Raw genomic sequence first — 13,900 nt, forward strand, 5'->3', positions numbered from 1 at the left:
TCAAGCGCAGGCAGAATGAGCAGATGTGTGCTTCTGCTCAGTCAGAAGAGACTGGACTCCAGTCATTAGCAGATATTCAGGGCTAGTTATGTATTCATCCCTCGAGTCGGCCTGGTTTGGACCTTTTACAGGTTCAGCCATCATCGACCAGGAGCTGAGAGAGCAATGCTGCTGTATGCCTGACTTTGTTTCTGTCAATTGCAGATTCTCTACAGGAAAAAAGAGAGTTTCTCTTTGATAAGGTGTCCGTGTCAAGGCTGATGATAAAAGCTGCTGTAAGCTCGTGGTGTAGAGTGATTTAAGCAAGAACGTCTGTGATGTTAAAAGGTTATCAGGTGAGATCAGACTCGTGTTTGTGAGCGACGCTGGCTTGAGGTCTGAGATGATGATTCTTCTTAATGCTTCCTTGTGAAAACGAGATTTTTGTCCATATTGCCACTTGCATTGAGAGGGCTGGAAATGAGGGGGAGAGAGAGGCAGTGAGATCTACATCAAGTATCGCTCTAGTGCACTTTACCAAGTTGGAAGTTCACCATTCAAACTTTCAGAATCGGAAGAGAAGGCGGCGTAAGCCATGGCGGCGTCGAGGGCTCGGGGTTTGGCTGGTTACTGTGGACCCGTTTGACCCTGGAAGATACTGTAATCTGGAAAACTTCAGAAGCCAACTCTACTCAAATTAGCTCAAACTACCCTGGCTGCAGATCTGAGTGTGAATGAGCACAAGTTTCAAATCACACACACCCCAGGGTCCTGCGTCAGCCAAGCAACGGCTTTTGAGATGAATGGCAACGCTAACGGATAACGGCTGTCAAGCACACTAGTGCTGAGTGGGTATTAACCCACATTTTATGATTTGATATCGATTCATTTTCATATACAACACGTACAGTACAAAAAAAAAATGAATCTGAGTTAATACTGTAGACTATACAGTCAGTCGGAAAATTACTATAGTATTACAGGTTAAAATTAACAACTGATTTGCATGCAAACATTTAGATTATTACTTAATTATGTGTCTACTCCAATTTGATGTTGAAATATAAACATTTAAACAGTGGCTGTAATAAAAACTTGTTTTCATGATTTATTCAAACATATTAAATATTGAAGAACTGGTAAAGTTAAAATAAAATGAATATGTAACAGTGCATCTATTTATCAAAATGCTCCCCTCTAGACTTTTTTTCTTGCTGACTTTCGAGTTTATATTCATTGAATGGCTTTTCTGAGGTAAATATAATGCATATTGTTCTCAAGCTGTTTTACTGACGTCTTTCCACAGTTAAACACTGTTTGATGGATTACATGAGACATGATTCATTTCAGTAAGTTGTTCTGTAACTTTCAATATTCCTCCTGATGTTCATCATGTTTATTTGGTGCTGTAACTAGTAGTAAAGAGGAAGAGATGAACGGTTCTCGAGGAGTTACAGAGATCTGTCGCCACACACTGAAGAGCATCAACAACACATTTATTGATGGAATTACATGCAGATACTTTGTTTCATATCAAAAGTAAAAAAAAAAGCACAAATCTCACTGTGATTATTTGATACAGATGTGTTTGCGTCTGGCTTCTGTACGGAAGTTCCCGGCGTGTGTGCGACAGGAACACTGCTCAGGGCACACTGAACTTCTGAAGCACTGAGGATGGCGTGCGCAGTAGATTACCTTTCCTCAGATGGGGTAATATTTGGTTGCGGGCTCTTTTTCCATGTAATGTTTTATTCATCGGGTCGGGGACTGGCTGTGGGGGGGTTAGAGTTCGGTAATATATTGGGATTTTATTGTGCGGGGAGATTGAAAATGTTGAATTGAGATTCAGCATGTGGAAATAGACTGTGGTTTATGTGTGTGTGTGTGTGTTTTTTTATATATTTTTTTTGCCTGAGGAAGGCCGTTGTAGAAGTGTGAGACGAGAGAGAGAGAGAGAGAGAGAGAGAGAAAAGGATGGTAGATGAAAGAGCAGTAAAAGGTAAAACGGACCGCGTACCTGCACTCCACCAGCATGTTCATCCAATTGGCTTTTTTGAAATTCAAATGAGGACTGTCGAGGACCTGATAAGCACGCAGAGTCAACACACACCTTAACCACTACACTCGCACAGGATTATGGGTAATAAGGGCAGGGAATAAATATCATTATATGTGCACAAACCCACCTCAGCATGCCGAGGTGAAGAGAGTAAAACACAGGGGCGAGAGTGCGTCTACGGGTGATTTAAAGGAACATGGGACCTACTCGCGTCTCATGATGCTACAAACAAGCAAAGGAGAAAAAGAAGAAGAATATTTGAAGAAAGTTCATGCTGCTCTTTTCCATATATGAAAGTAGATGGTGAATACCAAAATGTAACACTATGCCACATGTAACAAGTTTTTGACAGTTTGAAAGTTTAGAAAATGTTGTTTATACGAACCCTAAACTTTGCAGTCCGATTCCCATATTCGTTTATATCTGTTTGAGAAAGTACTTAAATTCAAGGGTTTACATGGTTAAAATTTCCTATCAAATGGATTATTTCAGGTTCACACCACCCCTATCAATCGAATCAAAATTTCATTTGGATCGAGCTCAATCGGATTGACTGAGGTGTTTCCATTGAGACATCTCAACCCTAACCCTAACCCTAACCCTAAGCCTAACCCTAACCCTAACCCTAACCCTATTCCTGGTGTTATGCTGTCTATGGTGTTAACCATATCAGATGCCTTTGAGTTTTTGTCCTAACCAACTGAGACAAGCAACGTTTTGTCAGTCTTCTCTCCCGTGCTGCACCAGATAGCCCACACTGTATTCTAGGGGTGTGCGATATGATGATTTTTGATCGTGGACGATTAAAATGTCTCCACGATCTGCTTTTGAAGAAATATCGTAGAATCGTGCATTATATCTGTTCTGGCGCCTCTGTCCCAACATACTGAACAACGCAACGTATATTCAGATCAAATGTTAACGCAGCGGAACGGGACACTACAGTTCACAAAAGTTCATAATTTGCATGTGCTTTAATGCCTTGTCGGTTAAACATTTAATTTGCGTGCTGATGCGCTGTTCTAACGTGTGCATTTCTCAGCGCGTACATGCGAAGCTCACATGCACTAAAAGCCTGTCTACCAGCGCCTGGATACTGGTCTAAGTTATCTTTCGAGTCCTATTGTGCTAATACTGTTAAATACACACAAGGTTTACATAAACAAAGTCGGTTATGTCTAAAGTGAAAGCAAACTTGAGAAAATTGAGTAAATCTGCTTGTCAAATGCATGTAACGTTGCGCGCAACTCTTAAAGAGACAGTAGCAATAGTAAACACGCTGCCGTTTGTCCTTAAAGGGATAGTTCACCCAAAAATAAAAATTATCTCATAATTTACGCACTCTAATGTTGTTCCAAACCTGTATTAATTTCCTTCTAATATTTTCTAATATTAATATTTTTAAGAATGTGGCAATCCAAACAGTAGCTGGTCACCATTGACTTAGGACCATATAGGAGAAAAATGTACTATGGTTGCCACTGGGGTACATCAACTGTTTGGTTACCCACATTCTTCCAAATAACTTTAATTTTCAACAGAAGAAAGAAACTTATTCGAGTTTAAAACAACTTGAGAGAGTAAATTATGACAATTAGAATTTTTAGGAGAACTATTCCTTTAATGTTAATAAAACAACAAAATGCAAAGAGAAAATCTCTCACTGCTATTGACTGATAACTTTAATAGTAGCTTTAATAAGTATCAATGTATAATTTATACAGTGAAGTCTGTTTTGTTTTATTTTCATATATGTTCATTTAATTACTTTCTTCAATGCTACTGTTAAATACACCTACTGTAGCTGAAAACATAAAGCACTGTTTATTTAATCTGTATATTAAGTTGTGCATGTGTAATGTGTATCTTTGATCTTAATATTTAATAACAAAGAAAATAATGACAAATATTTGTATCTTCGCCCCTGTCTGCCATTTTTTTATTTTGTTACCTAAGGCTTTGTTTTTAAACAATTCTCATTGGACCAATTCTCAAGGCTTTGTTTTTAAACAATTCTCATTGGACCAAAGTAGTGCTCCTTATGAATATTAAACATAGACGAGAACAGACCGATTGTGGAAGTTTAGAACCATTAAACAGCATAAAACACAAGGTAAATGCTATTAGTCAAAAAAAGGAAACTTTTTTTTATTACGTGTGATTTTGTTGCACCATGCAGCACTTTCAGTGTGAAAAATAAATAAATAAATGGTTGTTGCTGGAAACTTCTTGTTTGGTTTTTTTCTACTTTCTTCTGATGTTCGGGCTGGGAAATATTTTTCACTTTAAGGTGATTTGCTTTGCAGTTGAAGATATGGTAGCACTGATCCATTAGGCCAACACTTTTGTTCAGAATAAATGGCCTAGCAGAGCGTGTTCCTATGACGACTTTTTCCCCCATATGAAGCCATTAAAAGACCTATAAACACCTACAATATGTTAAGAGTGGAGAAACCCATCTGAATGCTGAAAAGACACAAGCACCATTAACATTAATATCCAGCACCAGCAATGCGTGGCAAAGAGCTCAAATAAAATACAGCGTGTGGCAGGAGAGGAAGTAATTTCCATTTAAATAACATTCTCTGGACATAAACGGATAATCTCCAGGCTTCATGATGTTTGTCTGCTGGATCTGGTTCTTTATGAGATAGGCTGGGACACAGAATATTGAGTAAATACACAAACAGGATCCGCACTCCTACAGTAAAATAGGAAGCCGAAGTGTAAAGCGGCGACCGCTCTCAGAAGAAACTAGGACATGTAGGAGTGCTTCACACAAACACATGCACGTTTAATGAGAGAAGGGAAACAGATGAGTATGTGAGAACCTCAGCGATTTATTCCCCTCTACGACACACACTCAAGGTACCTGATCGATGTCTTTCAAGACCTAATCAATCGTCTTAAACCACAGGCTAATGGGCTTAATGACCTCTTAAAATATCCAATGGATTGAACGTTAAAATTAAGGTTATTACAGTTGCCTTGACATACTCTACGATCGGACTCAAATCATTAGTGGACAAAGCACAACACAAAACAAGACCTGAGGTAAAGACTGTGGAAGCTGGTGTGGTGAAAATGTAGCTGACCTGTTCGAACGGCCAGGCTTATTTACTCAAGCACTTGCACAAACACACTTCATGTAGATTGATAGAAAGAATGAAGTGTGTGTGTAACAGAACAACGGTTTCTGCTGAGCTGGCATGCCTCTAAATAGAAGTAATTCATGAGAGAAAACACATAATATTCTAATATTACCAAACCACCAGATATTTCTTCAGCAAAGCAAAGTAGCACTAAAATAAGTATTGTTTTTCTTCACATCTGAGAAGCTGTAATTCCCCAGCTAATTATCCCTTCTGAGGCTCAATAAACACATGAAACGTTTGGTTCTACCAACATTTAGCACAGTTTTGGCTACTAGTGAAACTTAATTGAAAAGTTCTCCCAAAGATGATCCCATTCAAAAGAATGATTCGGATTCTCATTAACACGCCAAATGGGTGGCTGTCAAGGTTTCAGTGAACAGCAACTTTGCGTGTTCAATATAACGCCGTAAATGCTATCGATAGAGCTTAAGTGCTGCTGAACATGGAACATTCATTTGAAAGTCCACAATTAGAGCTGTAGACACTTGCCTTTAACATTTACAATTGGCTTCATATCAACATTTCACAAAACAATGCACTCTATCATAATGCAACATGCAGCATTTTTTTAAATATAAGATCCATCAATATCGAATGGCCCCTCATAAGATACATGATGTACCACAGTATCTAATAATCAATCATATGAGCACACGAACTGCATATTTTGACCAGTCTGCTTAAACACAAAATGCATGGGGGCAGAGAGAACATAAGGCATGCTGCAAGAGGCTTGTTTATTGTACTTACCCAGAAGGCTTTCACCTTGACGGACGATGACAATTACCGATTAGATTCATCCAATCTCACATTCTGCCACATAGGCAGAAAAAATGGGAAGCCGATGTTTCCTGAAATGGCCGATGTTCATTTGTGATGTAGCTTAATTGAAAATTGGCCTGCTAAATCGAGCATGGCGTGCACGTGGGCCTTCGGAGAGCTTGCATTCAGCACAATCAGCACTATAACCGCACACACTCATTTAGTTCATGATAATTACAGCACCTTTTCTCTCTCTCGCTACCACACAACCTTATACCTTACACACTGTGTTCAAAGTCAAACAGTACAAAACATACAGCCTGGACACGTACACCGATATGCGCGCACACAAAACCCAAAGAAAACCAAGTAGCCCCCCCTCCAATGTCATGTATTTTGAGAAAGTAACACATCTGGGTTAAATATAATAGATTAGGGATACACCATTTTGAATATAATTGTGAGAATTAAGGGTCACAGCTGGTCACAGCCCATGATGGTTTGAAAGGTTAAAGATTTGTCCACATTGATGGACGTCATGCATTAAAGGATTAAACTAATAGACTTGTAATTTCATTTGGAATCATGAAAAAAAACTTCTTTACACATGGGTCCTTCAATTTATGTTTATTTGGCATTCTTTAATGTATTATACTTCTATACTTTTATCTATTACTAGATTACAAAAATCACTTAGTCACTGGGCTAAAGAGCTAATTCACTATCTGTGCTGGAATCTGATTTCCATGAGATGTAATCTTAATTGAAATTGGCTTCAAACGTGGTCACTCTACTCAAACTGCTTTCCTTGCTATAACCACAGGACATAAAGTAAGCCAGAGAATCCTCACACAACTCCATGCTAATTTTCTCCAGGTCAGCACTTTCCTGGTTTATATCCTACTTGGCCAACATAATGATGTCCTAGCAAGAAGTACTCCTCTCAGTACACACTCCCACACACTCATCACTGGGGTAGCTCAGGGTTCGGTGCTGGGACCCCTAATGTTCTCTATCTAGACAGCTTTCATTTGCAAGTGGTTTATGGGGATATTTTCTAAATTATACTCTGCTGTGTGGACCACATAATGATAACTCATCTTGGCTTGTGTGGCTGTCAGTTGCCTAGACACCCACTCCCTGCAGTCTAACATCAATCGGTATACTCCGGCCGGGACGCTGTGATTAGCCATTTCTGGCCACCTAGAGCGTCAGACTCTCCACATGAATGGCCAAACAATTCTTCTTCTTTACTTTTGGGGGTTAGTGATCCATTACAAAGATCTGCAGTACAGCAGAAACAAACTTTGTTGCATTATTTTCCTGTTATCATTGTAAAGATGCTTTGAAACAATCTGTATTGTAAAAAGCACTATATAAATAAAGGTGACTTGACTTGACATTAACTATTAGATATAGATGACTCTTTGAGATACTTTGCCAGTTTTCTTTTTGTAGAAAATGGTTAAAGAGCAAAGATCAGAGTACTTTTCCTATTACTTCCTGTTTCAACAAACAGTGCTTCCTGTTACTGCTGACACTATTTATAGACATGGAAAGTCTATGTTTGTGTTCAGAGTGGAATACTGCCACCATGCTCACTACAAATGGTGCAGTGTTTACTGCATACTACTGTATTAGTAACACTTCACAATAAGGTTTCATTTGTTAATATTAGTTAACTAAATTAATTCACATGAACAAAACAGGTAAAAGGACACAAGCTCTTGAAGCTCCGCCCTCTGTGCCGGGAGCAGCAGCTCATTTGCATTTAAAGGAAAAAACACAAAAATGGTGCGTTTTTGCTCACCCTCAAAAAGTGACAAATTTAACATGCTATATAAAAATATCTGTGGGGTATTTTGAGTTAAAACTTCATATACACACTCTGGGGACATCAGAGACTTATTTTACATCTTGTGAAAAGGGCATTATACCACATTTATTAATCTCAGGTAATATTAATTTTAAAATGTACTAACACATTATCAAAATCAAAAGTTGTATCTGTTAATATTATTTATTGGACCTGAGTTAAAATGGGATTTGACTTGGAGGTGAAGAAGAGACACCGTTTTCTCACTGTTTCCTCTGCTGTCAGACAGCAAGCTGTGGTGGTGGTGGTCTCCTCTGAAGGCACAACCTTACAGGCGGAGACTGACGGGGAGAGACGGCACAGTATCAGAGAGAGAGAGAGAGAGACAGCAGCAATACCAGATGTGCCACTACATCCTGCCCTCTGGCTATCAGACACATGGGAATACGACTTTCAAGCGAATCCGAACACATTGGAAGTTTGCAATACATCCATTTTTAAAGTATGAGAAAGCCGTCAAACGTCTACAATTTGGCAACAGAGCTGTCTGTGCTTCAACAAACAGTTCAAACTAGACCTGTATGGTCAGAAAATAAATGTGCGGTTATTTCGATATATATCAAAGAGTGATTTGATTTGTAATGCAATATGATAAGACATTTAAAGCTGAAGTGTGATTTCAACTGTTTTCAGACCGAACACTACCATTCACCAGCCAAAACAGAGACAATCTTCAAGAGAATCAACATATGAAAGGTTTATAATTGGGACAGAAGAATGTATTGTAACATAACAAAATTACACACTTCAGCTTTAACATCTCATATGACTGACATCTAACATCGCATTGAAGCTCCAGCGCTCATGTTCAACAGGTTGTGTGATGTTGTTTGACTATTTATGTGAGTGTTTACACTTGAGTCCTCTTTGAAAGAATCAAAGTCACACCTCTTTCAGTTGACCCAGAAGTGAACCAGGCAGTTCATATTATAAATGGACCACAAAGTGGATATCTTTTAGTTTTGATAAAGCCATTTCTGTGTTCAATAAGCCCCTGAGAGTCCGCGTCGACGTCTGTCTGTGTTTCATCTGAGCGGTGTCGAGCAAAGGCCACTGATTCAATTCCATCTCGAGTTCACGCTTATTTCTCCAGACATCATTATAGACATTGCACTGACTTGTACAGTGATGACTGAGGCAATGACGTCTCATTTATTTAGCAGGGAATCATGGGAAACATGATCAATTTGCTATTTTAGGAAAATAGCTTGACATTTGTACAAAATAAAAAGGCAGGGGGAGATATGTCTGGAACATTGTCATAATGGTTTTTCTGGCAGTGATAATCAGGACACGTGTGCACATAGGACCTGCATTTCAATGCAATGTTCTCTCTCTCCGTGCAGCGTGTCTACAAAAATAAAATAATAATCAGACATAACCTTTTCCAGCCCACAAGTTCAGCAGAAAGGGAATGTTCCTGAGCAGAAACATCAGTGCTGCTGTTGTAACTTTGCGTTATGAAAAAGATTACATTCCCATGACATCAGGAGGAACTGGATCTAGTTTCATATTCACAAATCACAAATGAGATAATCTTAATATCTCAAAAGTTTCTCCTACACAGCGACATGATTAAATTGAGAGCAAACGCTGAAGGCTACTGCTTCTTATATGTTTCTCCTGACAAAAAGCCGCCTGTAATCTTACAAGTTTCCTCTAGAGTTTCAGAACAACGTCTCAAACTGTGAATAATCAGAATAATCAGCCTATAGGAATATTTTTTTTTATATATATATATCTAGTTCAGTCATGAAACTGCAGATGGCGCAGGCTGATCAGTCCTTAATGCAATCTGTTAGCAATCACATCATTACCACATGGCACAAGCTGATTGGCCACTGCTGATTCTGTAGCCAATGAGAATGCTTGCTCAACATTTAAATAGTCTGGTTCAGTGTTTGCTGTTAGCTAGTCCTGCTGCGCGCTATCATGAGTTCCTCTGAACCCCTCCACCTCCCCAGCTCCACCTGCCTAGATCTGCGGATGGATTTATGTACTGTATGTCTATTTCTGCAGCAGCAGCAGATCTTACCTGCTCACAGCAGCGTGTCTGTGTCTCTATTAGCAGAAGTCCTGCTAGATACTAGATCTACAGCAGCGTAGCAGATTCACTCTGCCAATTCCAAATACATTAACACTGCCATATTCATTAACATGCCAAAACTATTCTGAGAGTTGTCATGGTTAAAATGTGATAATATAGCTTTAATATCAAAACCATGTCTTCTAAAAAGCAACAAAATTAACTGGAAATGAATTGGAGATTTTCGCTTAATTTTCCTGAAAACCGCCTCAGGAAATTGCACATAATACTATTATTCTCTGTTACTTTGCATGTCTGAAAACCGAGCGACTTCCTTTGAGATGAATGGTGATGCTGACGGAGACTGTTCTTCTCCAGGTATTTGGAAAAAAAACTGGATCAGGGGGACAGCTCTGAGCAATAGTTTTTAACTCTGTTAAGGCCTGAGGGGCTTCTGCTGATCTCAGAGGTTTCAGTCGTGATAAAGCCACACCTAATTATGAGCTCAACACACACACACACACACACACACACACACACACACACACACACACACACACACACACACACACACACACACAAGGCTTCAGTGAGTGGAAAGAATCAGTGTGTTTGGCTTGTGCTCAGACACATACAAGAGACGTTGTTCGTTCAGGAAGTTACGCCTCCTCTCTGTCGCCCTTTTCAAAATGCATACCCGCAACCAAGATAAACTATGCTGCCAAACATAATAATATTGATAAATGTGAAATATGCACACGCCACACAAGCGCCAGACAATAAGGTTTAGCAGGAAACTAACCGACAGAGAGAGACAGAGAGAGAGAGAGAGAGAGAGAAAATGTGAATTTAAACAGAGCACTCGGGCAGACTGGCACCAATCTAAATGTAATTGTGTAAATTCACCGGTTCCACTCGGTTCTCCCTGTCCGAGGTGAGATAAGCGTGTGATTGGCTAGAGGGAGATGAAAAAGCCAGCGAGCGCTCCATCTAAAGCCACGTCTAAAGCAGACCTGGAAAACGTCTTTTGCCAAAATAAAAAAATAATAATATGAAAGTTCAAATGCGATTGATGGGGGAGAGGGGCTCCTGTTTGAATTTCAATCAGAGAGCGAGCGAGTGGGCCGGCGTACTGTGCCGCCACTGGGGACACAGAGAATCTCTCTGTAATGAAACCATGCATACGCTGCTCTCTCTCTCTCTCCCACTCTCCGGAAGACGGCCGTCGCTCCGTGCCTCCTCATACGAGCTGTATATCTGTTCTCACCGAATCTTGCCACGTTTAATACGGGCACCATGGAAACCCGCGGAGAGAATGGCATCACAGAGCTCAAATGAAGGCACAAGGCCCTTATATGCAGTGTGACTGAGTGTTTACTCTCATACGCTTCCAATTTTATAAGGGCGGTGGTATACAGCGCATGGTTTGAGTCATGATTAACATATAAACACACTACACACACCACACACACTTAAGGGTGAGTGGCATCGATGATAACAGCTCCACACTCTCTCTTGTTTACTTTGTTTTCCAATTATGTTTCTGAAGAAGCTCCAGGCAATTATTTATGTGCAAATACAACACACCGAGAGGGGGAAAAAAAACACTTTCACTAGAGGTGTGCTGCTGCAAGAACAGGAAGACCCTTGTTTCTATGTCGCTTAAGGTTTGTTCTGAAACTGCAGCTGAACCCAAACCTCCATCTGCTCCAGGGGAGCCCAAAGCCGGCGTTTTGTCTCTTTTGTGTGTGTTTATGTGTGTATGATCACAGCAGGAGTGTGTACACAGAATAACACCCAAACACCTGTGCAAACTAGGTGCAAACCTCCTGTATTTACACATCGATGGACAATCCAAAAATGAACACCCAAAAATGAACATTTTGGCATCATTTACTCAACCTCCTGTCATTCCAAACATGTGTTGTTTTGGACCCCACCGACTTTCATTGTGCGGAAAAAATAGTTTTCCACAGAAGGAAGGTCATAAATGTTTGGAAGAACTGATGACAGAATTTTTATTTTTGGGTAAAGGCTATATGCACAATAGTTGCAAACGCAATGCGACTGGAAGTCATTAATTTTTAATAAGAATTGTCAGTTAATCAGCTAACAAGCATGTCACACTAAACCGGTCAAAGCTTCCCAGATAGCAAATTGGCATTGGGCCGAATCTGGTTGGATTTCGGCTGCTTTTAGCCCTCATACCACATGAAATTACGGCCCAAAAGCTACTTGCCAGAGTAAACCAGATCCATGCCGGAAGCAGACCAAACCTCCCCAACAACTTCTTCCATGTCCCCAGAAATCAGCCATAACTGGCCCACAACAGAGCCAGATGCTTTTTCCTTAAATCCAAAGGAATATTTTACAATCCCTGAAATTCTGCAATATCGCAAGCTAAAAATGTAAAGTGCTTTAATCGCTGCCAGCGTGAGCACCTCCGGCAACAAAATGAACATGTACTTGTTAATGTCATGGCACCGAAGTGCAGATTGGTGTGGGGGAGCCGAGCAGACTAACCTGCACACTTGGTTCTGGTGATGAGAGCCGGCCCGGGCTGTCCGGTCCCCCCCTCTCCCGGACGGGTCAGCAACACTCGGATCTCGTACTCCGTGTCGGGATCCAGGTGCCAGAGTTTGTAATTGGGCGAGTTGACGGCGTGGGTCTCGGTCCAGCTTCCAGAAGTCATCCTGTACTCCACCTCCTTCAGGATGATGGGGCCGTCCCCGAAGATGGAGTTAGCGTTCAGCTGGATTAGCAGGTATGTTGGCCCGACGCCCAGCAGCTGAGGGGGAGCGATGGGTCTCGGGGGCTCTGGGGGAACGAAGATAAACCTCACATAAAACTGGTTCACAGAGAAAGATCATATTTTAATCCAAACGATCCCAATATGTCAGAGAATCAAAAAGTAAATATTGTATTAATCTAATTTGAATAATCTAATATTAATCTAATTAATTTCATTTCATTAATATCTGCATTCTGAATATCTGCCATATTTTGCAGGACATTTATAAAAAGTCAAAAAGTCATAGTTTAGTTTTTCATGACCGTTTTCTCTGAGCATTGTAAACCTATACTCGAAAATGTAAATTACTTTAATGCTACGATTGGCTAACCTCTTTGAATGTGACATTGAATAGGTGTTGCTATGTAAATATGGGTGGTCATTACATTTACATTTAGTCATTTTGCAGACGCTTTTGTCCAAAGCGACTTACAAATTGGGACTAAATTAAGCAAGTCATCGTGAAGAGGCAAAAAGCAACGCAAGAAGTGCTCAAAATACTAAGTTCAGGCATTATTCAGAGTAGCATAAGTCCGATAAGCGAGAATTTACAGACATTTTTTATTTTATGTTAATGAGCTCATGATTTCATAATGAGGGCTTTTTCTTTTTCATTTTATCATCAGTAAATGTTCCTGGAGTCAGTTTGAATCAAATTTATTTCATTTAAAAAGAGCAAAAGAGCACATTTATTTTTGATTTTAACACATTTTTAATTAGTACACTACTGCAGTAAACACAAAAAAGCATGCAAACCATATCAATACTGCAGATGTACAGGCAAATATATTACACCACACACACCAGACAATCCAGATGGTCCTTTAGTAACTGTGTGTGTGTGTGCGTGCGTGCGTGCGTGCGTGCGTGCGTGCGTGCGTGCGTGCGTGCGTGCGTGCGTGCGTGCGCGTGTGTGTGTGCGTGTGTGCGTGTGTGTGTGTGTGTGTGTGTGTGTGTGTGTGAGAACACAGAGAAGCGGAGAAATATCTCATCCATACATAAAACAAGTCAGTCATCTATGTTTTTACTGGAGGGGACAGACAGAAAGCTGTTTTTCTATGCGTTCTGCTCGGTGTAAGTGTAGAGATCCTCCACGACGATCTTCACAAGTCTCCTGAGACTCTGGACACTACTGATGAATTTATGCTTATGAATAAATCATGCAAGATGGAGCAGTTGACTTCAAACCAGCATCAGCACAAGACATCCTGACACTTGTTTAGGTGACATATAAAGGTTCTCGCTGTATCGT

General features: G+C 40.2%; 1 protein-coding gene across 9 annotated transcripts in view; it reads right to left on the reverse strand.

Moving 5' to 3' along the window:
* Positions 1-13,900, reverse strand: part of ptprk (protein tyrosine phosphatase receptor type K) — a 201,479-nt gene that overhangs the window by 76,930 nt on the left and 110,649 nt on the right. For all 9 annotated transcript variants that reach the window (XM_082147819.1, XM_082147818.1, XM_082147821.1 and 6 more), the window contains one exon: positions 12,381-12,674. In XM_082147819.1, the coding sequence (XP_082003945.1) occupies positions 12,381-12,674 (294 nt within the window). The remainder of the gene's footprint in view (positions 1-12,380; positions 12,675-13,900) is intronic.

The sequence above is a fragment of the Leuciscus leuciscus genome, assembly GCF_965113295.1.
Source record: "Leuciscus leuciscus genome assembly, chromosome: 19".
NCBI classification, from domain to species: Eukaryota; Metazoa; Chordata; class Actinopteri; order Cypriniformes; family Leuciscidae; genus Leuciscus; species Leuciscus leuciscus.